Source organism: Microcaecilia unicolor, chromosome 11 (genome assembly GCF_901765095.1).
Source record: "Microcaecilia unicolor chromosome 11, aMicUni1.1, whole genome shotgun sequence".
Classification (NCBI taxonomy): domain Eukaryota; kingdom Metazoa; phylum Chordata; class Amphibia; order Gymnophiona; family Siphonopidae; genus Microcaecilia; species Microcaecilia unicolor.
In genome coordinates this window covers 122,602,571-122,629,828 of record NC_044041.1, presented here as the reverse complement: position 1 = coordinate 122,629,828, position 27,258 = coordinate 122,602,571, and the positions used below count along the sequence as shown (strand labels likewise).

Sequence of the window (27,258 nt, the reverse complement as noted above, 5' to 3'; positions counted from 1 at the left end):
TGGGAGAAAGGTTGCAGCAGTTTTACAGATGTGGGCCTGCATAACAGACCTATGTGTCTTAGAGGTTGTTTGAGATGGCTACAGCCTAGAGTTAGCTCATCCTGTTCCCGAACTCTTCCCAGAATCTGTATCAGTCCTGGGTGAAGGTGCAGATGGTCAAACAGACCTTGGACAGATGAGCACAATTAGAAGCGGTTGCTCCAGTATCATCAGAAGAAAAGGGAGCAGGCTCTTTTATTTATTTATTTATTTTTCCTTTGGGACTATGAAGTACATCAAGTGATACCTTGGATCTAATCTAGAGGTTCGGTCATTTTGCATGGAAGCTAAGATCCATGATTGTGGTACTTAGACCAGGTGAATTCCAAATGTCCTTAGACTTCGGGGAAGCTTACTCACATATCCCCATCAGAGCTGCACATCAAATGTTTTTGCGTTTTGTGGTATTGGGTCAATACTTTCAATTCTTTGCCTTACCCTTTGGCTCCCAGAATTTTTTCAAACATCATGGTGGTATTAGCAGCGGCCCTGCACAAGGACAGGTTTCTAGTTCATCCCTATTTAGTTGATTGAAGGATTTGGCATGGATCAACCAAAGAGAGTCTAGAAGCTATGAATTGAATGGTGACCTTGCTTCAAGAGTTGGGATGGGTAGTCAGTTTCTCCAAGAGCCACCTGCAGACATCCCAGACCCTAGAGTGCCTGGGAGCCAGGTTCAACATGCAGTAAGGCAAAGTGTTCCTCTGAGAAACCAGGAAAGGTGAAGCTGCAGGACCAGATTCAAAACTTCCTTTGTTCTGTATGGCCAGACATCATGGTATTTTTTTTTCCAAGTGTTGGGATCTATGGCAGCAACGATAAATCTAGTGACATGGGTCTGGTTCCACATGCAGCACTTGAGAGGTCTCTGTTCTTTTGCTGGTTTCCCCAGGCATAGGAATTGCAAACTGATCTCTGTTCTGATTTTTTATTTTAGTGTGCTTAAGAGTGCTTTACCTTTTTTTCTTCCATGCCTAAGCGTAAGGGGACCTCCAGGCACCCTCCAGCTTGTCTGCTCCTCCATTTCGGCAGACGGAGATCTCGCAGTTTATGCGCCAAAATGTTGCATCTGGCGTTTCTGCTGTGCAGGGCGTGAGGAAGAGCCCTGCGCTGGAGAGCGACGTTACATTCAGCCTGACAGGCCCAGCTAATCCTCTAATTCCTCAATCTATGGCAACCCTAGAGATGACTAGCAGCTGAGTTTCTTCCATCACTTACAACTTTTGTTGGAGAGCTGGGATTGCCCTCTACTTTGGGGCTTTTACCATCTGGTCGCCAGATGGAAGCTGTCTTAGGAGGAAGTCTGGTAGATCAAGGGAAACACATCATTGTTCCTTTCCTGGTTAAGCCTGCAGAGGTGACTTTAGACTCTATTTGGAATGCTCTGGACTCTATACACAAGGTATGTGCCTCGGCTTTGGTGAAAATGCAGTCAGGATTCAGAAAGTAGAAGACACTTTAAAAACCCATGAGGAGGAGTTTAAAGAAATGATAGACCAAGTTCAACAGTTGAAGAAAGTTCAAAGTACTTTGATTCAAGATCGTCTTCTCTTTCAGAGAAAATTGAGGAATTTTAATAATTATACAAAACAATTGAACTTGTGTTTTTAAAAATTTTCCTCAGTTAATTACAATGTCACCAAAGGAAGCTTTCTATAAATATTTGCAAGAAGGATTTAAAATATTCCCTAGAGGGTTTTCATCCATTACATAGGATTTATTATGTACCAGTCTCAAAGAAACAATCAACTCCTGTTTGAGAATCATCCATGGTTGATATATCTTCAGATAGTTTGGACTTAACTGGCATTTTGGAAAAATCCCAGGTGGAGGTTATTGTGAGGAAAATCTTATTGGTTACTTTTGTTTTCAACCAAGATAAGGAAGCTTTACTGTGTTTATATTTGAGGTCTAAAAATTTGAATTTTCTTGGTGGAAAAGTTTCTGTATTTTCTGATGTTGCAAGGTCCACTCAGTCCAGATGTCAACAATTCCTTTCCCTTCAACCATGTGTGGTTGATATTGGTGCTAAGTTTCAGTTGAGATATCTATGTAAATGTGCTGCTTATTGTGATGTTTCTCAATTGCAGTTTTTCTTGGAAGGGAAAGGTCCTGCCAAAAGTGAAGATTGAATCATCTCATCTGAGTCATAAGATATAGACATTCGACTTGCTGTTTTCCTAGTAATGTATGGTATCTTTTGAATGTCCCTATTTCCTCTGGGATATGGATTCTTGCTTCTCTACATTGAGGCATATTTTCAAAGCACTTAGCCTTCCAAAGTTCCATAGAAACCTATGGAACTTTGGAAGGCTAAGTGCTTTGAAAATATGCCTCAATGTGGACTATATAGGATTAATCAACTTAATATTGTTACCTATTTACCAATTCATTTTTTAAAATTATTTCTTTCTTTGTATTAATCCTTTATCCTTATTCAATTTATTTTGAATGTAAATTAAATGCAAATTAAAAAAAAATACCCATTTATTGGGCCCTCTCCAGATGCACAAAAGTATTCAAAACTAGAGCTATGAAAATAAGGCATGTAAAGGGCAGTTTTGTCACATAGGCATCCCCATTTACATGTATGTTATGCATGTAAATGTTTAGTATAATGGCATTTTTCGTTTCATTTATTTTTTCATGGCTTTTGAGGCTTGCTTAGGCTTGATTACCAGCCGATGTACGTTATTTTTCCCCTTTTTTTCCTTCTTTGGTGAGACTTTTTTTCTCTCACAATTGAGCCATTTGATTTCATATCAATTATTTTTCCCTCCTACACACAGCTCGCGTCCTGCTTGTTCTCTTCTTTCATGAGGCTTGGCAGCAGATAACTATGGATAAGTGGGTACTGAAAATTATATCACAAGGATGCAAAATAAATTTCACAATTCTTCCACCAAATTGTCCACCATCCAAGAGCACACTTCTTCCAAATCGGAGCAAAATTCTACAGGAAGAACTGCAAGCCATTCTTCCAGCAAATACCATTCAAGAGGTACCCCTACATCAATACTGTCGAGGGTTCTTCTCCCATTATTTTTTTTATTCCAAAGAAATCAGGAGGTCTTTGTCCGATTCTCAACTTAAGCTAAATCTCTTCATAAAGAAGGAAAAATTCATAATGTACTCCCTACAAACTACTCTGCCTCTTCTACAGCCTCATGATCAAACCCCGGCGCTATTTTAGATAGCGCTCTTGAAATACCGCTCTTCCAACGCCATAGTAGCATGGTGCAGCACTATGGCATGATCAGAAGTTAATATAGGCAAATATATGCAGCGGTGTAGCGGCGCTAATCCCTGTAGACAGCGTAGTAAAATGAAGCTAAGTAGCCGGGACGCATGTGCACTAATCAGACGCGCTAGGCTACGACTAGCACGCATGTGCGTGGGGCTGCTTAATTATAAGGATCTGAGAGGTAAAGCAACACATCTTATTGGATTGGAGAGTAGTTGCTAACAGAGGCTCCAGTGCCAGATTAAAAAGAAGTGGGAGACACTGGGCTATCTTGTTGTGTACCTCTATGGAGGAGCAACTGTCATTCGCTACAATTTTTGCAGTAGGGGAAGAATATAGCAAACAAACTATATTATTAATGTTCTAAAACAAATAAGAGAGAGTTCCACTCTACCCGGTCGAATGTCTTCTCCGCATCTAGAGAAGCTGATAATATAGGAAAAGACGACAACCAGGAAGAGGGGAGAATGTGACAAAACAATCTAGTGTTGTCAGAACCATACCAGCCCTTCACAAATCCTGCGTGATCTTTATGATAATCAGGTTTGGGGGCCACTTTTTCTAAATGAGTGGCCATCAATTTTGCCTGGATTTTATAGTCCATGTTCAATAATGATATTGGGTGATAGTTCTGAAGACGTTGGGCGTCTCTCTTGGGTTTAGGAAGGACTATTTTATATCTACTTCTAGAAATCATCCCTTGCAGTCAGGATTCAATAGTACATCTTGGTAGAGAAGATGAAGTTTAGGGATAACAATATCAGAAAATAGTTTGTAGAACTCAGATGGAATGCTGCCTGGACCAGGAGATTTCAAAGCAACCATTGATTTGGTTGCAGCTAAAATCTCTTGTTCAGAGATTGGCTGCGAGAGAAAGTCCCAATGTTCCTTAGAAACTGTAGGCAAATTAACAGAGTTTAGAAAGTCTGTCATAATAGCAGTAGATTGTTCACTCTTAGTTGTGTATACATGATTTTTATAAGTCTCTTTAAATTCAGATAAAATATGATTGGTTGTGGTGAGACTTTTATTGCCAGTAAACTTTAGGGAGGCAGTTCTTTGTTTCACATGATGTCCTTTCCAGTATTTTATTTATTTGGATTTTTATTCCCACCTTTTTCAGTAGTAGCTCAAGATGACTTACATGCAAGTACACTGGCTAGCTTATTTTCGAAAGGGAAGGACGCCCATCTTCTGCCACAAATCAGGAGATGGGCGTCCTTCTGACCTCCCCTTACTCCCCCAGTGGTCACCAACCCCCTCCCACCCTAAAAAAAAAATTAAAAAACATTTTTTCCAGCCTCTATGCCAGCCTCAAATTTCATACCCAGCTCCATCACAGCAGTATGCAGGTCCCTGGAGCAGTTTTTAGTGGGTTCAGTGCACTTCAGGCAGGCGGACCCAGGCCTATCCCCCCCCCCCCCCCACCTGTTATACTTGTAGTGGTAAATGTGAGCCCTCCAAAACCCACCTGAAACCCACTGTACCCACATGTAGGTGCCCCCCCTTCATCCCTAAGGGCTATGGTAGTGGTGTACAGTTGTGGGGAGTGGGTTTTAGGGGGGCGGTTGGTGGGCTCAGCACCCAAGGTAAGGGAGCTATGCACCTGGGAGCAATTTGTGAAGTCCACTGCAGTGCCCCCTAGGGTGTCTGGTTGGTGTCCTGGCATGTGAGGAGGACCAGTGCACTACAAATGCTGGCTCCTCCCACAACCAAAGGGCTTGTATTTGGTCGTTTTTGAGATGGCCGTCCTCGGTTTCCATTATGGCTGAAAACCGGGGACGACCATCTCTAAGGACGGCCATCTCTAAGGTCGACCTAAATGTTGAGATTTGGGTGTCCCTGACCGTATTATCGAAATGAGAGATGGACGTCCATCTTGTTTCAATAATGCGCCCCTTCGCCGGAACATCCTTAGAGATGGACACCCTTAGAGATGTCCCTGTTCGATTATGCCCCTCTGGGTATCCCTGTCCCTAGATGGCTCAGTCTTTTTGTTTTGTACCTGAGGCAATGGAGGGTAAAGTGATTTGCCTAATATCACAAGGAGCAGCAGTGGGATTTGAACTGGCCACCTCTGTATATCAAGACCACTAGGCCACTCCTCTACTATGAAGCTGGCAGTCTGCCAAAATTATTTGCATTGGAGAAACAAATTGCAATAGCCAGATTGCTTAGAAATTCATTATATTGAAATTTGAGTTTCTGCAATTTTTGAAGGACGTCAGGATCCCCTTTGGTAAATAATATGGATTCAAGATTTTTGCTGCTTCTTGTTCCAGTTGTAACTGATGGATTTATGCTTATGTACTGCATAACTGATGGTCTGTCCTCATAGCCAAACTTTATATGTCTCCCAAATTGTAATAAAAGGAAAAGGAGAAGAAGAGGAAGAACACGTTCTTTAAAAAAAAAAAAGCCTTGATTGATTCTGCAGAAATATGTTGGATGCAAGCTTCATCGCTTAGCAGTGAAGGATTCATTCTCCAAGTTTTCCTTGACAGAATTGAAGAAGGCCACTTGAAAGAGCACAAAATAGCTGCATTGTCTGAAATGGAGATATTATGAATCTTGGCATCAGATAGGCATGAGATTAGGTCTTTCAAGGCCAAAAAGTAGTCAGTTCTAGAATATGTATGATGCGTATTGGGGAAAAGAAGTATAATCTTTACCAGTAGGGCTAAATCATCTCCAGGTATCAATCCAGCCATTAGATTGCATTATGGAAGATAAAGTTGCTCTTGTCCGTAATTTTGCCAGATGGCATGTAGAGGTGCAATCCAAAAATGGGTCTAAAGGAAAGTTGAAGTCTCCACCTATTAAGGTGAAGAATGCATTACAGCTCCTATCCAATTTGTTGATGCTATGAAAAAACTCCAGATCATCATTGTTCAGGGCATATATGTTTAATATATTTATAGGAATGGAATGTTGTCAATTGTACCTTGTATATATGACCAGCATTCATGATCAAACCTGTGTGTGGTCAATTGAAAATGTATGGCTTTACTAATTAAAGTGATAGCTCAAAATTAAAAAAAAAATTGAGTTGATGCTGCATAGCATTGATTGTATTCCTCCAGATAGCTTTTGAGCTTCCGGCAGAGATAAATGAGATTCTCGAATGAAGCAAATATCAACTTCCAGGGGTGACATGATACAGATGTTCAAATATTTGAAAGGTATTAATCCGCAAACAGACCTTTTCTGGAGACAGGAAGGTGGTAGAATTGAGGTTGAAGGAGGGCAGACTCGGGAGTAATGTCAGGAAATATTTTTTCACGGAAAGGGTGGTAAATACATCCCACTAGTTCTGAACTGATCTGTGGGACACTAAGGAAGGAAAAATGATTTATTACCTGATAGTTTTCTTAACCTTTAGTCTTACCAGATAAATCCTGAAGCCTGCCCTTTTTGATTTTGCACTGGGTTTTATTTTATTGTAGCATCAGTCCTATTTATTAAAAAGATCACATTCTTCTCTGGAGGCTTTGGGAAAGGCTTCTCAGCTTCATCATGTCTTCTATGCCAAAAAGGAAAATGATTGTTGACCCTCCAGAGTTGATGTAGAATTGATCAGGTCAAGTCCTTGTTCTGAAGGGGTCTTATGTGTGGTTTCTGATTAGTAGATTTCAATAGCTACTGCTTTTGGTGATGAATTGTGAATCACTTCAGTTCAGTCGCTCATGCTTCAGTTACACAGTGCTATATGTTAGTGGACTACAATGATTGATGCTATGCCAGTCATCTTCAATTGCTTCTGCTTTAATTGGAGGTCTGTGAGCCAACTGATATCAATAGTGCCTATTGGTTTGAGTATTACATGATTCTAGCAAATGCTCTGAACGTTTTGAGCTCCATTGCTTTGTCATTTGAAATACCGAGTGTCCTAAAGTACACAGTACCCTTAAATGGCAAATCATGAAGGACTACCTTTTTTTCTGTCTTCTACTGCTGCTCAGTGGACATAACCCACAAGTTCTGGATTAATCTGTTGGGACTAAAGGAAAGAAAATTATCAGGTAAAAACAATTTTCCATATAAGAAACCTGTGATGTAATATAGATGTTTTAAGCTTATGCTGTATCCTTTTTTATATTTTATGTTTGTTTATCTTGTGCTATATTTCTAACCAAATATATTAACTTGAATTGTAAACTTAAATATAAAATGTAGAAATGAAGGGGCCTATTCAGTAAATTTTGAGGGACTTACAGCACTGTGCAAAGTTCTTCTTTTGGTGCCAACTCCTTTAAATAATATGGAAATAAGAATTGCTTTGTGTTTGCCATACGATTTGCATAAAATCAAAGTCAGAGTTTATTGCCAAAAACCCCCTATCCCTTAACTATATCTTGGGTGGTGTAGTTGTTTTGCAAAAAAAAAAAAAAAAAATTACTCCCACTACTGTATTGTAAATGAAGCAATCTGTGTGATTTTTCAGCTCATCAGTTCTTTTAGTACATTAAAATGGCAAAGAGCACATGTTACATTTGGCAAATGCAACAATGTGTGCTGCTTTTTTATTTTAATTTATGTGGGTGTGAATAAAACATGGCGTTAGATTTGGAATTTAGAATGCTCTAAAATCAGTACAGTTGTTAATATTTGGATTTCTGCATTTGTTTTGTTTTACTGGTTTTACAGCTCTGCAAAGTCTCTCCCTGCTTTTCCCATAATCACTGAAAACAATCTGACATTATGGAAAATGTAATCCAAACACCAAAAACAATGTAACAGGACCATTGCACAACTTATTAATTTTTTTAAAGATAAGTCAGTTGGAAGGTAATCTTTTTAAAGATCCCTTCCCTGATATGTTGTTTCTGAGAAGTTAACCCTATTTACAAAATATTTTGAAATTCTCATTCAGTTATGAGTCTGAGTAGGTGAAGGGGCTGCTTTGCTCATCATAGTTTCCCTGCCCACATGCAAATGTGTCACTGGTACATAACAAGCATTCATTAGATCCCATGCAGGCATTGTAGTAGTTCACAAGGGCAGCAATTTCCAAAAGCTGTTTTATCCATGCATACTTTTATAATAACATAGTAAATGACAGCAGATAAAGACCTGAACGGTCCATCCAGTTTGCCCAACAGTCACACTCATTATCAAATCATGATTAAACCAGCAATGAATGTGATATAAAATACTTGATCATTGTGTCTCTTTGGCATTTCTGGGACATAGACCGTAGAAGTCCGCTTGGACCTGTCCTTAGGTTCCAGCTACTGAAATTGCCGTCGAAGCTCGCTCGAGCCTATCCAAATCTGTCTTGTCATTTGTGGGACACAGACCATAAAAATCTGTCCGACACTGTCCTCACATTCCAAATTACTGCAGTTTCCGTCAAAGTCCCTTCCAGCCCATCCTAAACTGGATTGCCATATACAGAACCCAGAACCAGTCAGTACAAGCTTGCCCAGCACCACCCTTAGTTCTTCATAGCCAGAGTCACCATCTAAGCACCACTTGACATGTAACCGAACATACAACCATTAATTTTTGGTGTTTTTCATACCATTCATTTTCTAATTAGAAATCATCTTGTGTTCATCCCATGCCTTTTTGAATTCTGTCACTGTTTTTTTTTTCTCCACCACCTCCCTCGGGAGTGTCTTCCAGGCATCAACCACCCTCTCTGTGAAAAAGAACTTATTGACATTACTCCTAAGTCTACCACCACTCAATCTCAATTTCCCTTTCAAAGGAAAAGTTTGCATGTATTTTTCCTTTGAAAAATGGTGCAAAGTTCACAGGTAAAAATATCTGACTTTGGGGTTTGTTTGTTTGTTTTTTAACGTGCCCATGTGGTTTTGAAAATTGTTCCACTAAAGCCAAAGACTGGATCTTCCTGTGCTACTGTTGCACTGATCGAGACTTGGGTGAGAGAAGTAAAAATAAATAAAATTCCAGGAAATGTGTCCCTAAAAAAATGCAGCTTGTTTTAATTTTATACTTTGGCCATGGAATAATGGTTGACTTTTAAGCAATGGTATGTAAATGACCTGAAGTCAGTAAAATTAGGTAATCTAATTTCTATCTATCATGTCTTGGCCTATTTGCAGACAGCCTGTTTCCGAGAGGAGCGGGATGCCCTGGTGAAAGGAGATGGCCAGTGGATGACCACCCTGCATTATGCCTTCCAGGATGACTCATACCTGGTAAGAAGCAAGATTTGTTTCTCCATTTTCAGGGGGAAAGACTGTGATTTGCTAATCTGTTTGTCTGTCTCACTCTGGCCCTGATTCTCAAACGTAAACATGGGTGCTAGAGGCCATTATTTTTACATTTATTAAAATTTGCTATACCACCCTTTCTGAATAAACAGGTCAGGGCAGTTCACAAAAAAAGCTAAAAAAAATTCCAAAAATAAAAAAAAGCACAGAAAAAGAAATTCCATAATGACAGGAAAGATAAGAACCAAACCAAAGCATTCAGTACTTACAATTAATTAACATTTGAACCCTAGTCAAGAGAAAAATCACTGCTGAGATGTTCCAAAAGCAACAGAGAAATAATAAGATTGGAGTAGAGATTTAAATTTCATAAATGCTGTTCAGAGCTGATAAAAGGGGGTAGGTCATTGTAGAGCTTTGGGCCAAGAAAATTAAAAGCAGTATGCTGTGTAGATTCAAGAAGGAAGAACTAAACAATGGGAATCAAGGGAATGTAAAAATCTAGAGGGCGTATAAGGAATAATCAAAGAGGAAAGAGAAGGAGGAAGACCACTGTGATGAGTTTTGTAAACCAAACAAAGAATCTTAAAAAAAACCTATAAGGAAAAGGCAACCAGTGAAGACCAAAAAAACAAAGGAGTAACATGATCAAAATACTTTGCTTTACAGAGAAAATGAGCAACAGAGTTATGAAGCATCCTAAGTCTTTTTAATTGAGAATTAGGAAGACCTGCAAAGATAGAATTACAATAGTCTAGTTTAGAAATAATAAAATCGTGCACCAGAGTATGTAAAGAAGCAAAGTTAAAATAAAAGCAAATAGAACGGAGCCTGCGAAGAAAACAAAAACCCGACTTAAGAACAGAAGAAATATGTTGAGCAAAGGATAATTGTGAATCCAAAATAATGCCCAAATATTGAAAGGCTTGGACAGGTTGCACAACTTGATTGAAGATAAAAAGAGGAATTGTAGGAGTCAAAAGAGAGCCAGTAATTCAACAAGCAATAGTCTTTTCAGGATTTAAAATGAGTCTATGAGCAGTAAGCCAGGACTAAATTGAGCTAAGGCAGGATTAGACATGAGTAAGATCGATTTGATGTGGAGAAAAATGGAAAACCAAAAGAATGCTGTCTGCATAAATATAAAAATTGATATTAAGTTCTTGAAGAAGAAAAGCAAGTGGACTGAGAAAAATGTTAAGAGAAGAGGAGATAGAACTGAACCCTGGGGAACTTCCTGAAAGAAAAGATGAGAACCAAGCCAAAGCAGTGCCGGAAATACCAATATCTGAAAGATGCCTAAGGAGAAGAGAATGATCTACAACGTCAGAAGCCACTGAAAGATATAACGAGGTAAGAGAAATGTTTTTATCAAAAGAGGCATGAAGGTAACTAACCAGAGAGGTCAAAACTGATTCAGTATCATGAAAATGGTGGAACCCTGCTTGGCGGGGATGAAAGAGTATCTTCAGAAAAAGGATAGAGATGAGAATACACCAACTCTTTCAAGCAGTTTAGAAAGAAAACATAAATTCAAGATAGGATGATAGTTAATAGGGTCACTGGGGTTAAGATTGCTTTTTTTTCAGATGGAACTGTACCTGAAAACAAACTATTATTCAACATATCAAGAACTGAGAACAGAAGATCATAACAGAGAGTAGAATACCAATAAGAATGCCAACTAGGGGGAATAGGATCTAGTGAACAAATTAGACCTGGTGCAGGAAAGATGCAATTTAAACGAAAACATTGAAAGTAGTAGAAAATAAGAAATAGAAGAAGAAAAAGTAGAACCAGACTGATTGCTGGTCTGAGAAGATAAAGCAGTCGAGGAAGCCAAACAAGCAGTTGATAGAGGAAGAGAAACTAACAGTGAAGAAATCTTTTGTGAGAATGCAGCTGTGCGTACATCAAAAGAAAAAGATGGTATGTGAAAACTTGCTCCTTTTGTTTGTGGAATGCAGTGGTATATTATAAAAATGCACTTAATTTTTATTACTACTATTTGAAAGACAGGTATTGAATAATGAGGGAAGAGCTTCCTTTATGCAGAAGTTCTGTCCAAAGTTGTCTAAATGTGCCAACAATGTCCAATTCTGTTGTATATATTAATTTCTTTTTCAAGTCTGTGTAGTTGTAAAAGGCATTTAAAAAAATCTTTGTCTCCCAGCTGTGTGTTTGTATATAGATGAGTGTGATTTTATTTTGAAGGCAAACAATACACCACCAAAATGCAGTAGCCAGCAACACACTGTTTGCCTCCAAGTTCATACAAAGTTAATTATGTTCAGTGGAAAACAAATCTATTGGCTGCCTGCTATGTGAATATTCCATCACTGTTTCAATATTGCAACCAAGTATTACATATTATGGGCATTTGCTTTAAACTTTGATTGTTTTAATTCATTTATCCTGACCTTACATGCACATGGTGTATTGCTTGTTAAACCCAAAACCGAAACCTAAGGGTGGTCAAACAATTTGGAATAAACTTCTGTGCTGTAGAAGTTGTTTAGTTTTGCAATATGTGTATGAATGTCTGTTCTGATGTATGCACGTGATAATGTTTGAATAACTCTCTTTACTTATGTCTATGATTTCTGAACATGTGGCATCATTAAAGGACAGACTTTCTTAAATGCCCAAATGGGTATATATGGTAATCTTATGTTTCAGACATATCCATTGACCTGCTCTATTATTCTGTCTCACTGTATTTTCAAATGTAAGCCACATTGAACCTGAGTTTGCTTGGGATAATGTGGGATATAAATGTAAATTTTACAAAAATCATTTGTCCTCCATCGTTTAAGGCACTGCCTATCCAACTGGATGGTGCTTATCCAACTGGATGGTGATGGCACAAGGAAAGCAAGTTTGGTCCAGTGAAGACTAACTCAAAATAACCTGTTCCTTAGCTGGGCCCTTGTATTGCCAAATTGAAAATGCAACCATACTATGCCTCTGTGGTTATGTTCCACTAATAAGTTAAACAATTAACTGGCTTTCTTGAAAGGATTATATAAACTTGGATGCATGACTAGGGACAAAAACATACACTTATTTATTCAATATCACAATGCCTCATGTGCAGCCACAAAACAACCTTTTAGGGTAGATAGTGTTCACAATGAGCTCCTTTTATTATCAACCAAATAGAAGAGATAAGAGAATTCAGTTTTGGCACATTATAAGTCACCACAAGAACAAAATGTGAGAAATCAAATGTACTGCATAAGGGGCTTATATATTTAGTTATGTTTTGAGAAATGAAAAATCTGCATGAAACCAAATATTTATTTTTATTATTTTGACTTGTCCCTGAAACATACTCAAAACAGTAATCCATTTGTGTATCTAAAATTTAAATGTTTACAAAAGAGATGAGATGAAGATATGATTCCTTGTGCCCCAATGAAAGGAGAGTTTAATTTTACTTCCATTTAATTTCAATATATTCCATCTTTATAACACCAGGCATCCCAAAGCAGAGTACAACAACAGTTAACATGAACCCATCAGGAAACAGGATATCCTCACTGAGACTTGGCCATCCTGTAGAACAGTGTATAAGAATGAACAAAAAATACAGAGTTTATTACTGCTGTTTCTACCAGCTACAATAATTTTTAAGCTGTTTTCGTGATATTCAATTTTATTTCATATCTGTGGAAGCTTTCAAATAAATAAAAAAGCTGCCCAAAAAATTCCCTTATTCTCCCACTTTTTATGTCACTGCCTATCCAACTGGAACAGCTTTAGACTTTTTACAGATGGACCACGCATAGGTACTACTACTACTTAACATTTCTAAAGCGCTGCTAGGGTTACGCAGCGCTGTACAATTTAACAAAGAAGGACAGTCCCTGCTCAAAGGAGCTTACAATCTAAAGGTTATCAATCATAGGTAGTCAATTATTTTTTAATAAGCTTTTACTATTGTTTTCAATTGCATTTTCCATTCTTTTGGGTGAACTAAAATGGCGGCAAGCTCCACCTTACTGGCTTCAGCCCCCATAATGAGCTAGATTAGGCTCATGCCATCTCCTGTTCTCAATCTAACCTTCTTGGCTGCACTCGCCTTCCTCATTTGGCAGCTGCTAAGGCTACAGCAACTCCAACCTCCCCTGCAGCCTATCCAATAGTCTATTGGATAGGCTGCAGGGGAAGGTGGGAGCAGTAACTAAGATACAGAAGTACTTCATTCCTGTGTTTTTTCTGTAGCTATGAAGCATGGAACTTGCTGCCCCAGAACTACAGACTTACAGGGAAAATATTTGGTGTTTATGCTAGTGACTCTTTCTACTCAATTCTTTCCTCCTCAGTATCTGGTGATGGATTATTACGTGGGTGGCGACCTCTTGACCTTACTGAGCAAGTTAGAGGACCGGCTCCCAGAGGATATGGCCAGATTTTACCTGGCAGAGATGGTCCTTGCCATTCACTCTATTCACCAGCTCAAGTATGTGCACAGGTAAGTAAGGGAGGGGGAGGCAAAGATTACAGGAAGCATCAGGACAGTCCTAGCACTAGGTGGACTGGACATCCATCTAGGGTAGCAGAATTTGGGGGTGTGATGCAGTACCTGTGCAGCAGGAGAGCTTTCTGTTCATTTGGCATAAAGTTTGCATTAGAGAGGATAGGATGCAACACATCTTAAGTATAGGCCTGTGCTCAAGACCCTGTGCTGCGCTGACTTTAGTTTTTGCAGCAGAGGATGGAGGATGAAAGTAGATAGCGGTGGTGGCTGAGAAAAGGAAAGAGAGGCTTCTGGATACCTTTGAGGGTGCTAGGGAAGGAGAAATGAGGTGCTGGACACCTTGATGGATGGCTATGGAAGGGTGGGGTGGTGTGGAGTAGGGTCTTGAGATACCCCTGGGGAGCACATAGCTGAAGGTTGGTCTAAGGTGTCAGATACCCTTGGGCCGGTGCTGGGAGCATCCAAATAGGAAGAGTAGTAACTGCTACTTTCCCTTTAATCTCTCCTTTTTTTCCCTTTCTTTTTTTCTGATTCTTAGGGATATTAAGCCGGACAACGTTGTCATCGATATGAATGGACACATCCGACTGGCTGACTTTGGGTCCTGCCTGAGGCTCAGGGATGATGGAACAGTAAGTTTAACACTGCCCGGAAAAACCTGGTTAAAGATTGTGTGCCTTCCAGCAGAGTGAAAATTTGACTGACAATGATCATTCATCCTGAGAGCAGCATGTGCAATCAGTGATTATTGGCTAAACTGGTGTGAAATGTGGGATTGCAGGGATGGCTAATGTCTACAGTGGGATCTCAGAAATGTTTATCTGGTGTTTGAGAAGGAGAGTAAGTCAGATAAAGATGTGCAATTTTGTTTCAGTAACGTTGGAGATGGTTACCAGAAAATTGCTCTTACACAAAAGATCCAAAAGACTGAATACCCACATTACTGCATGAAATTTTGGTTTTCTCAGCTATATCTGGATTTAAAGCTAATAAAGATAAAACAATGGGACTTTGTGAGGCTAGAAAGGGACTGAACATTGTGTCTTTGATTAGAGGATATAACATATATTGGAATAGTAATTCCCTCTGATCTGAAACAGATTTAGGGTTCAAATTAGAAAGAATCTAGAAAGATGGGTACCCTCTCTTTCACCTGGATGAAATGCATCTGGCCATAGTGATAGTTATCCTTTCAAAATTGGTTTTGTTATCCACTCTCCCCATTCAGGTTCCTGGTCAGGTATGATAAATAAAATGGTGTGTAAATATATTTGGAGTAAAAGAAGGGCCAGAATTAAGGAACAGATACTGGTAGAGTAGGCTTTCTTGCCTATTTTCTTTTTCAGAACTGGGCAGTTGTATCAGTGAAAAAATGTACAAACAACCAACACGTGAGGTAGATCTGAACAAAGGATACCTTTTTTTTTTTTAATGGTTGAGCTCTATTTGCTATGTTTTATGGGGTTTTTTTTTTAATGTCGGACATTTTGCTGTGTGTACAACTTTTGTGTTTGTACCTTACTGTGTACAGCAGCGGTTCCCAAACCTGGTCCTGAAAGAACCCCAGGATATCCTGAAACCCTGACTGACTGGGGATGCCTCCAGGACCAGGTTTGGGAACTACTCGTATATAGGCTTGTTCTGAAAAGGCGAATAATTACATTTTTTTATTAAATGGTTCTGGAGAAGAAGGAATTTGGAGGAGTTAATTCAGATTTTAGTCTAAAAGATTTACTATAAAGCTCCCCTTGGCTATGGAGATGTGGAATAAATTAAACTTGAGTAGGCCTATGTTTCTTTCACTGTCAAAGAAAGCATTTCTATCCCTTGTGTTTGGTTGATTTTGCTAAATTTTTGAACAGGGATGTGCATTCATTTTGAAATTAAAAACACAGCAAAACAAGATATAGTGCAATTAGAAAAGGTACAAAGAAGGGTGACCAAAACGATTAAGAGGATGGAACTCCTATGAGGAAAGGTTAAAGAGGGCTTTTCAGTTTGGAGAAGAGAAGGTTAAAGGAAGATATGATAGAGATGAAGAGAAAGTTAAAAGGGGATATGATAGACTTGTACAGAACCTTGAATGGAGTGAAAGAGGTTAACGTGGTTCAATTGTTTACTCTTTCAAAAAATATAGACTAGGGGACATGCCATGAAATTAGATAGTATTATATTTAAAACATATAGGAGAAAATGGACATTGATAGCTAAGTTTTTTTGATTATAGAATTTTTTAAATAGGTATATTTTCAGTTCTTTTCTAAATTAAAGATAGTTCGTAATGCGTCTTGTGATCATTGGTATTGAGTTCCACCATTTGGAGCTTTTGAAGGTAACCCTTCTTCTTCAGATCGGAAATAATACCTTTGAAAGATATATTAAGTTAGTCCAATAAAAAAGGTATCATCTTATTTTCTTTTCTATTTAGTTCTATTTATTACCTTGACTAACACGGCCCCCACACCACTTTACTCATATGAAATATAGAAATAGTTGGATCCAGCACTTGGTGTAAGCGATGAGATCTAGGGCTTGTGGGGCTGAACCAGTGTGAACAGTGGGGATCTGAGCAGTGTATGTAGTGGGACTGTTTTTGCAGTAATGTTTGAATGGATAATGAAGAAGCATGCCATTGGATTGACTTTGGAGATGCATGCGTTGTGCACCAGTATCAATAGGAGCATTTGGATTAGGGGGTATGTGGCTGGGTCAGTGTCAGTAGGGAGATCTAGAGAAGGTGGAACTGTGGAATTGGGCCAATATTAAGAGTGGGGAAGCGGTTTGGCTAGGCCAGGCTTGGAATTTAGGGTAGATTGGTATCGGCTAGAGTGATAGTCCCCAATAAAACACAAGGAATGGGGCAGTGTCACCACCACTAATGTTGCATGTGTTTCACCCCTTTCCCCTCTGTTTTTTCTCAGGTGGAGTCTTCTGTAGCTGTGGGGACCCCAGACTACATCTCTCCAGAAATCCTGCAGGCTATGGAGGATGGAAAGGGGAAGTATGGGACAGAGTGCGATTGGTGGTCCTTGGGGGTCTGCATGTATGAGCTCCTGTTTGGTGAGACCCCCTTCTACGCTGAGTCACTGGTGGAGACTTATGGAAAAATCATGAACCATGAGGTAATTGTTTCAGGAGTTGAATGCAGTCAATCGTTTCTTGTTATATAATGAAATAAAAATACTGAGGAACTGGATGCTAAAGCTCTAGCAGTAGTTGCCTGTAGGGAATTGGGTCACCATTTCTGTTCACAGATATTGCTGACCTACAGATGGGAAGTTCACAGAATGATTAATCGCATACAGCACTCTACAAATGTAATTTTTTTGGATCTGTAGTACATTTATATTTTTCCTTTCTCTTATTTTATCCAGCTCAGTTGGAACCATGAGCCTTTATTTACAATTAAGTGGCTATTTTCCCTCTATTTTCAGGCACATTTTGATTAGAACCTATTGATGGGGGTTCATCTGTCAGTCTCTCTATTGGTCTGTCCATCTGTACACATCTGTTTGTGTATGCATAAAAAAACAGATACTTGTGGTATCACGCTGCTGCAGGCAGAGAGGAGGAAGAGCCACAGGGAACTGTCGCTGGGATTCACCAGCTCCCTCTGGCAGAGAAGAGACAGAGCCGTGATGAAGAGCCATCAGGAATGTCAAATCCCACCAGCAGAGAGGAGGGAGCCATGGCGAAGAGCTGGTGGAAGTCCCCAGGTCCCACCAGCAGAGGAATGAGAGCCATGCTGTCCCCAGGTCCCACTGGCAAACACTGGCTAAGCTTCAGATAACATAAGAAAAATAAGAGTAACCATACTGGGTCAGACCAATGGTCCGTCTAGCCCACTATCCTGTTTACAAACAGTGGCCAAGCCAGATCACAAGTGCCTGGCAGAAACCCAATTAGCAGTAACATTCCATGCTACTAATCCTGGAGTAAGCAGTTGCTTCCCCATGTCTGCCTCAATAGCAGACTATGGACTTTTCCTCTAGGAATTTGTCCAAACCTTTTTAAACCCAGATACACTAACCGCTGTTACCACATCCTCTGGCAAAGAATTCCAGAGCTTAATTATTCTTTTGAGTGAAAAAATATTTCCTCCTATTTGCTTTAAAAGTATTTCCATTTAACTTCCTCTAGTGTCCCTTAGTCTTTGTACTTTTGGAACGAGTAAAAAATCAATTTACCTCTACTCGTTCTACACCACTCAGGATTTGTAGACCTCAATCATATCTGCCCTCATCCATCTCTTTTCCATGCTTAAGATCCCTAACCTCTTTAGCCTTTCCTCATACGAGAGGAGTTTTATCTCCTTTATCATTTTGGTCATTCTTCTTTGAACCTTTTCTAATTCCACTATATCTTTTTTGAGATACGGCAACCAGAACTGAATGCAATACTCAAGGTGCAAAGGCATTATAGTATTTTCATTCTTATTCACTGTCCCTTTCCTAATAATTCGTAGTATCTTGTTTGCTTTTTTGGATGCTGCCACACACCAAGCAGAAAATTTCAGTGTATTATCTACAATGACACCTAGATCTTTTTCTTGAGTGCTGACCCCCAAGGTGGACCTTAGCATCAGGTAACTTTTGGATTATTCTTTCCAATGTACATCATCTTGCATTTGTCCACATTAAATTTTATCTGCCATTTCTAATTTCCTAAGGTCTTCCTGCAATATTTTGCAGTCTGCATGTGTTTTAACAACCTTGAATATTTTTATATCATCTGCAAATTTAATCACTTCACGCATCATTCCGGTTTCCATATCATTTATAAATATGTTAAATAGCACCGGTCCTAGTACAAATCCCTGTGGTTCACCCTCCTCCATTGAGAGAAATGAGGGCGTCCAGGTAGAAGAAAAGAAGTCGGGCTAGAGAAGAGAAAGGGAGAGCGGAGGGTTGGTGGGCAGAATGTAAAGGAAAAGGGGCAGGGGAAGTGCAAGAAACGGGAAGAGCAGAGTGGGTGGGGGGAAGGATTGGAAGGGGCTAGCGGGGAAAGTACAGGGAGTGGAAGTTGGGTGGCAGGGGAAGGAGAGGTAGGTGGCAGAAAAGGAAGAAGATTGACAAAGGTTAAGGAGAGGGAATAGTGCAAGAGGGTGAGCAGGAAATGGAATGAGTGCAGGGAGATGGAGAAGTGCAAGGGAAAGACCTACTTGCCCACAGCCACATATATTGCCTCCCAGCATATGGTGCCAACATGTACACACCCCGATGAGATGTACCCCCATTACAAGAGAGTGGAAGAAAAAAGGGATGGGGAAAGTGCAGAGAGGAATGGCAGAAAAGTAATGGGGCGAGTGCAGAGAGGAGTGGCAGAAAGGAGATGGGGAGACAGCAAAGGGGTGGCAGGGGAAAGGTAGAGAGTGGAGGGAGGGTGGCAGAGTGGAGAGGGGCATGAGTTCAAGAGGGTGAGAGGGACAGAATGAGTGCAAGAAGACAGGAGAAAGAAGCCTACACCACCCCCTCTCTCTCTCTCTCTCACACACACACACACACTCACACACTCAACACCCTGCCCAACGCAGATTAGCACACATTGCCAAACACTTTTACCCCCACTGATAAACAGCTAAAATCACTCCATGTAATGTCGCATACGCTGTCAGTCACTACTCATACCCTCTACCAAATATTCATACCAACCCACACATCCCCTTATTGAGACACTTTATAATGGTTGTTTCAAGCACAGGCATGCCTAAATCTATGAATGAAGTGAAAGGGAAACACACCATAATGCTACACTGTGAGGGCTTTTCAACTTGTTTTAATAGACCATCCCTTCCTCCCATTGTTCCTAGGCTGGTCATTGCAACAATGGCCCTGTTGCTTGGAGCCATAAACAAGAACCCATATCATGGGCTCTAAATCTAGCCACCAGGTATTGACCTTATCAATGATCATGACTGTCCATTCTCTCCTCCTAGCAGAGACTGTGTACTTTGCCTGTGCAGCATCCCCAGCCTTGGCCAACCTAGGATAAAAAGACCCAATCTAGGAATCTACTGGGCACCAGCCACATGACAGAACACAATGCTATCATTGAGCAACCAGGACAACTCACTAATTTTACCAGTAACTCTGAGGCTGATTAAAAAGTGCCATATTGGGTCAAACAAAAAGTCTATCAAGCCCAGTATCCTGTCTCCAACAGTGGCCAATCAAAGTCACAAGTAACTGACAGGATCCCAAAAAGTAGCAAAATCCATGCTATCAACCCTCAGGGATATGCAGTGGCTTTCCCCTGATCTAATAGTAGTTTATGGACTTTTTCTCCAGGAATTTGGCCAAACCCATTTAAAACTCGGTCACTTGTGAAGGGCAATTCTATAACTAGGTATGTGCAGTTACATACATTTTGCACATGTGAGTGGCAACTTAATTGGCACATGCATGTAACTGCAAGAGGGGGGCATACATGTGGCCAGAGCATGGATGGGCCATGGATGTGTCGCCAAGTGACATGTACAGCTTATAGAATACAATCGGTTGCACCTATCGCACAGTGTGCCTAGACGCACCAGTTTAACCCCAGCCATTGACCTATCTTAAGTGGATGTGCCTGAATTTTTGTTGCACCAAGGCAGGTTTGTGCTAGTATTCTCTTACAGCTTAGGCATGCTTAAATGCCATTATAGAATCAGTACTAAGCACCCCATTGTGGCCTTTAAATTGAGGTGCCAAGTAATAGAATTCCATAGCGTAATTATGTGTTGAGTGGAAAAAAAAAAAGTCTCTTATTTTGTTTTAAATGTGCTGCTTAGCAACGTTGTGGTGTGCTTCCTCATCATTGTACTTTTTGAAAGAGTAAACAATTGATTCATGTTTCTCTGAGGACAAGCAGTATCAGCATATTCTTACTGATGGGTGATGTCATTTGATGGAGCCTGGCACACTAAGCACTCCCCAGTGTTCTTTCTAGAAGCATTTGGGAGTATTCTTCTTGCACATGCATATGTCTTCCTACCTGCTGATGTCACACGAGACCAGCTCCATCTTTTTTTTTCTTCTCCCCCCCCCCCCCCCCCCCCGGTGGAGCAGTGTGAATGCATTGCACTATTCCTCCCAACAGCTTGCATCTTGATGTTCTCCATCGCAGTTGTGTGGTGTTATTTCTTTAGTTTCGGAGTAAGTGTCTCATGTGGAGCCAGTACTTCCTCTCCCGCCCCTTTTTTACACTTAGGTTTTTCGGCCTTTTGTTTTCCTTCATTTTCTGCAGTCCATTAGGCCCCCTTAGGCCTTGGACACGTGGTTGGGGATTTTTTCACCATTGAGCCTTTTAATTTTGCCTCGGCTATTTTTCCTGCCATGCCCCAAAATATTCCCAGTGGTTTTAAGAAGTGTACCTGGTGCAGCAGGACCATGTCTCTCACAGATACCCATAATTGGTGCCTGCAGCACTTGGGGCCCAATCATAATCCCTCTTCTTTTAAACTCTGTTCACAGATGTCAAGAAGAGGTATTAAAGGTTGAGAGAAATTAAGTGAATAAATTGGTAAGGGTTGTCTCTTTGTGGATGATGCCAAACTCTGCAACAGGGTGGACACTCTGGAGGGTGTGAATGACATGAGGAAGGACCTAGTGAAACTGGAGGAATGGACCTATATTTGGCAACTAAGATTTAATGCTTAAAAAATGCAGGGTCATGCACTTGGGTTGCAAGAATCCGAGGGAACAGTACAGTATAGGGGGTGAAGTTCTTCAGTATACAAAGGAAGAGCGGGACTTGGGGGTGATTGTGTCTGATGACCTTAAAGCCTCCAAACAGATAGAAAAAGCGACAGTCAAAGCCAGAAGGTTGCTTGGGTGCATAAAAAGAGGGATGACCAGCAGGAAAAAGGAGGTGATAGTGCCATTGTATAAGTCTCTGGTGAGGCCCCATTTAGAGTACTGTGTGCAGTTCTTGAGACCACACCTACGAAAAGATATAAACAGGATGGAGTCGGTCCAGAGTGCAGCTACAAAATTAGTAAGCAGTCTTGAACACAAAAAATATAGGGACAGGCTTATGAACCTCAATATGTGTATGTTGGAAGAGAGGAGGGAGAGAGGAGATATGATAGAGACGTTTAAATATTTCAAGGGCATTAATGTACAGGAAGTTAACCTTTTTCAACTAAATGAAAGCTGTGGAACGAGGGGGCATACGATGAGGTTAAGAAGGAATAGGCTTACGAGTATTCTAAGAAAGTATTACTTCACAGAAAGGGAAAGGGGGAAAGGGAAATGGGACTTGATATACTGCCTTTCTGAGGTTTTTGCAACTACATTCAAAGCGGTTTACATATATTCAGGTACTTATTTTGTACCAGGGGCAATGGAGGGTTAAGTGACTTGCCCAGAGTCACAAGGAGCTGCAGTGGGAATCAAACTCAGTTCCCCAGGATCAAAGTCCACTGCACTAACCACTAGGCTACTCCTGCAAGAGCAAAGGGTGGTGGAAGCATGGAATGACCTCCCGGTGTGGAGTTGAGGACTGTGTCAGAATTTAAAAAGGCATGGAATAAGCACATGGGATCGCTTAGGAAAAGGAAGAGTTAAAGGTTACAGAGGTTGGGCAGACTAGATGGGCCACGTGGCCTTTATTTGCTGTCATGTTTCTAAGAAGTCCAGTCCATCAACTTTGGCATTGGAGGTATCGGTCTTTTTGGCTCCTGGAGCTGCCTCTACCTTCCTCAACATTGAATGTTGATGGTGGCTGCCAGAATTAGGCATCCTCTGATCTCCTCCCGAGGGTGAGAAAGGATTCATCATCATCTTTGTCGACGCCGAGGGATTGCAATGCCATGCATCAGGTTAAAGCCAAGAAGCATAGGCATCTATCTTCCTTCAAGCAAGGCATAGAGATAGATTCCCTCAAAGCACCCCTCAGTGTGAGGGCTGCTCACCTTCCTGGGAACTGGATGGAATGTGACTGCCTCCATCAAGCTAAGATCAGGTCACTGATACTACCCTGATGATTTTGAAGAATGTCACCACTGTGGCCTGTGCCCCATCCTTCATCAATGGCAGCCTTCGAGGGGTGGCTCAGGGCCATGCTGCAAGAGCAAATGGAGTGCCTATTTGTCCAACAAGAGGCTATGGCATTCATGGCATCGGTGCTGGCTCTTCGGGAATCCCAGCCTATTTTGGAATCCCATGCACTGCCTGCAGGGGAGCACATTGATAATGAGGCCTTTGGGCTGGTCTGCACTGAACCAGTATTTATCTCCAGGCTCTCAGAGGGGGAAGCATCCTCAGGGAAGTGGGGATCCCTGATACCTCAATTTCCCCATCCCAGTCTTGACCAGGGTGTCAGTAGTGTGGGGCAGGCAGACTCAGACATCTTGGCGAGAGTACTTCTATGATTCCAAGTTTATTTCTTGATTTACTGCCCATCGCCAATGCCACCTGAGCAGTTTACAATTAATAATAGAAAAGGAAAAGAACTGCAACATTGTAAAGAGCAATCATAGATAGTGAGTCCACAGAAAGTCCTCTGCAATCTAGCCAAAGTTGAGCTTTGAAGTAAGGCATCAATCACGTGGAATAACTGTCAAGTTGCAAGGGAACGTTCTTTGCAAAGAGACAATGGAAGATTATTCCATAACTGGGGAGCTATGACCGAAAAAATTGGGCTTAAGGTCTTTCAGATAAACACTAGAGAGAAGTGAATTGCATTAGTCCTAAATTACTCATAAAGAAAGAATGTAAAACTTTTTGCATGCATCTTGAATCAAAAGACATCTTTATCTCCACCTATCCAGGAGTAGGTCTGATGTACCTTGGAAAAATAAGAGAAATCTTTGGCAAAATGATCACCACGTATCTCCCCTTCCCCCACCCCCCCAAAAAAAATGGTTTCAAAAAATAGTTTAAATATTTTTCTGTGGCTGGCTGACCCTGAGGTTTCAGTCCCCATTCTTTCCACCCTATGATTTAAAACCAAGTTAAAATCCCCTCCCACTATAATATCTCTCAGCTGATCATAAAACTTTCCCTGACCCAAATTATGAGCGTAGATCCCTACTATATTTACCAAATCCGATACCTCCCTTGAACATCCTTGATCTCTTGTTGGCGATCAAATGTCCTCCTCCCACTTATAAAAATAAAAATCCCAACCCCTCCCCACCATATATTATTGTTCTCAGCGCAATAATATATGGAAAAATATTTATTCCACAGCATTTTCATGTCCTTGGCTCTCGTATGTAAAATCTTGAAATATCAGCACATTTGCCTGCAGTCTCTTAGCCTCCTTAAGTATTCGATCTCTTAACTTTGGCATTTAACCACTTTCAGATCCAATCCCTGTTTATCCAGACCCCACCTTACCCCCACATAGTGTACCCCACTAAGGCTGTGCCACCCCTCCCCCTCCCAGTATTCCTATTACCTCCTACTTTTTCCACACCAAGCAACCGACTTGCTTTCCCCTTTCGATCCCTCTCCCCCAGATATCCACATATACCATAGCTGCATCCTTCCTGCAGTCCACCATCGGAGGAATTAACTGACACCCCCCCCTCCACCCCACACCCACCAATATACAGAAAACCTCACAGCCTAGTCCTTTCTCCCGTCCTCCGTCCTTGTTCACACCGTTCACACTCCGCATCCAATAAATTCTCCATGCCACAACATTCTTACCCCCACCCCAGCAACCACATCTTTCTCGCCAATCTATCCCCCATTCAGCTATCTTCTCTCCAAATCCGTCTCTCATGTCAGTCCATTATTATTCAGAAATAACCCTTTTCTACATCACTCTGCATCCTGAGTCTCCAACCATCTCTGCCCTGGGGCTGAAAGTCTTTTCAGTCTTTTTTTTTTTTTTTTCTTTTTGCTGCTGCTCTCTGCCATGCTGTATGCTCTTTAGGCAAAAGCCATTCTTTATTGGGAACCTGCAGCCCTGCCTTCCTCCAATCTCATGACCTTCAGGTCCACTCCATTTACCATAAACAAGATGGTAAACAAGAATAATCACTTATGTCTGATGTCATTCTTATTAAAAAACCAGGTAACGTCTCATGTCTCTCCTTCACTAAATGTTAGCAGGTGCCAAATTTTGAAAAATTTCCACATTGCAGCCCTTTCATTTAACGATCTTGTCCTTTCTGGCCTGAGCTAATTTCACTTTGATGGATAACAAATGGGCCACTATGTCCTGGGGTTTATCCTCCCCATTTGCGACCCAGGCTCTGATGTGCACTCTCAATACCCACCACTCCTTTCTCTGCCCACCTGTGGTCCCATTCCACCAGTTCTGCCTTTGGGAGCCTATCAGGCTAATTTTTCGAAAGAGAAGGGCACCCATCTTTGACACACATCGGAAGATGGGCGTCCTTCTCCCAGGGTCGCCCAAATTGGCAAAATCGAAAGCCGATTTTGGGTGTCCTCAACTGCTTTCCGTTGCGGGGACGACCAAAGTTCCCGGGGGCATGTGGGAAGCATAGCAAAAGCGGGACCGGGTCATGCTTAACATATGGGCGTCCTCGGCCGATAATGGAAAAAAGAAGGACGTCCCTGACGAACACTTGACCGACTTTACTTGGTCCATTTTTTCTTGCGACCAAGCCTCAAAAAGGTGCCCGAGACCACCAGAGGGAATCGGGGATGACCTCCCCTTACTCCCCCAGTGGACACTAACCCCCTCCCACCTTAAAAAAAAAACCTTTAAAAATATTTTTTGCCAGCCTCAAATGTCATACCCAGCTCCCTGACAGCAGTATGCAAGTCCACTGGAGCAGTTTTAGTGAGTGCAGTGCACTTCAGGCAGGTGGACCCAGGCCCATCCCCTCCCCTACCTGTTACACTTGTGGTGGTAAATGTGAGCCCTTCAAAACCCACTGTACCCACATCTAGGTGCTCCCCTTCACCCCTTAGGGCTATAGTAGTGTTGTACAGTTGTGGGGAGTGGGTTTTGGGGGGCTCAGCACCCAAGGTAAGGGAGCTATGCACCTTGGGAGCAATTTGTGAAGTCCGCTGCAGTGACCCCTAGAGTGCCCGGTTGGTGTTCTGACATGTGAGGGGGACCAGTGCACTATGAATGCTGACTCCTCCCACGACCAAATGGCTTGGATTTGGTCATTTCTGAGATGGGCGTCCTCGGTTTTCATTATCGCTGAAAACCAGGGACGACCATCTCTAAGGTCGACCTAAATGTTAAGATTTTGGGCGTCCCCGACCCTGTTATTGAAACGAAAGATGGATGCCCATCTTGTTTTGATAATACGGGTTTCCTTGCCCCTTCCCGAGGACGTCCTGCGAGGACGGCCTCAGGAAAACCTGTGCGTCCCGTTCGATTATGCCCCTCCACGTATCCTAATAATGTTTCACCTAGAGCAGTTCTCCAGGTCTTCCAATTTAATATTCAGCAACTCATGCTCCCGCTACCACTGTGTCCAGTCCTGCCTTAATGCTGCAATCTCTGTTGTGTGCTTCTCCATGTGCTACTCTGCATCTGCAAGTCTTCCTCCCACTTGTTGACTTCCTACCACATATCTGAGATTGCTGCTTTTATTTCATTCTTGGCTGCTGCCAGCTTACTTTTTGGCTCCCCAGCCCACTTTTTAATATTTCTCATACTTTCTCTGCTGGGGCTCTTTTCCTTCTGACTCCTCCGCCGAGCCACCTCTCATGGCCACTGCCATTTTTGCCTCCACACCGCCACTGTCTCCCTGAGCTCCTGTAGCATATAGGGGCTAACTGCTGAAGCCCATGTGGAATGGACATTCTCCATCTTTACTCTCATTCACTGGTGCATTGGGTAGTGCTGGTAAGTTACTCAATCAGGGGTCTTTCATGCACTTGTTACTGAGCTCAATTGAAGCTCTAACAAGAAGCATCTATGCATTTCTAATGATGTCTTTTCCTCCAGCAAATTTTTTTCAATTTCATTTTTTGCTTTCCTTATAAATGTTTTGCATTTCACTTGCCAGTGCTTTATACTGCTTTGTTTTCTTCATTTGTACCCTTTTTCCATTCTTTGAAATATGTTTCTTTGGCTAGAATAGTTTTTCACTTCATGTTGGTTGACAGTTGGCCTTCCTTCCTACCCCTTTTAATTTGTGGAATACTTCTTGTCTGGGCTTCCAAGATGGTATTTTTAACACATCAAATTCAAGAGTTTTACCCCAGTTCACAACGGTCTCTTCTCTAAAGCTTGGGACTATATCTGTAATCTTCTCATTCTTTATACCCCACCTTGGACACTGATTTTCACAGCTGTCTGTCCTTTCTTACCTCACATTCTCAGCTTTGTCTTGATACAATACCCTAGACCTCCTTTACTTACATTGGTCCTCCTTTATGGAATTC

The 27,258-nt window shown here is 41.3% G+C and overlaps 1 protein-coding gene across 2 annotated transcripts in view; it reads left to right on the top strand.

Moving 5' to 3' along the window:
* Window positions 1-27,258, top strand: part of CDC42BPG (CDC42 binding protein kinase gamma) — a 205,206-nt gene that overhangs the window by 70,486 nt on the left and 107,462 nt on the right. For both annotated transcript variants that reach the window (XM_030217950.1, XM_030217951.1), the window contains exons 4-7: window positions 9,355-9,450; window positions 13,794-13,942; window positions 14,487-14,580; window positions 16,870-17,070. In XM_030217950.1, the coding sequence (XP_030073810.1) occupies window positions 9,355-9,450; window positions 13,794-13,942; window positions 14,487-14,580; window positions 16,870-17,070 (540 nt within the window). The remainder of the gene's footprint in view (window positions 1-9,354; window positions 9,451-13,793; window positions 13,943-14,486; window positions 14,581-16,869; window positions 17,071-27,258) is intronic.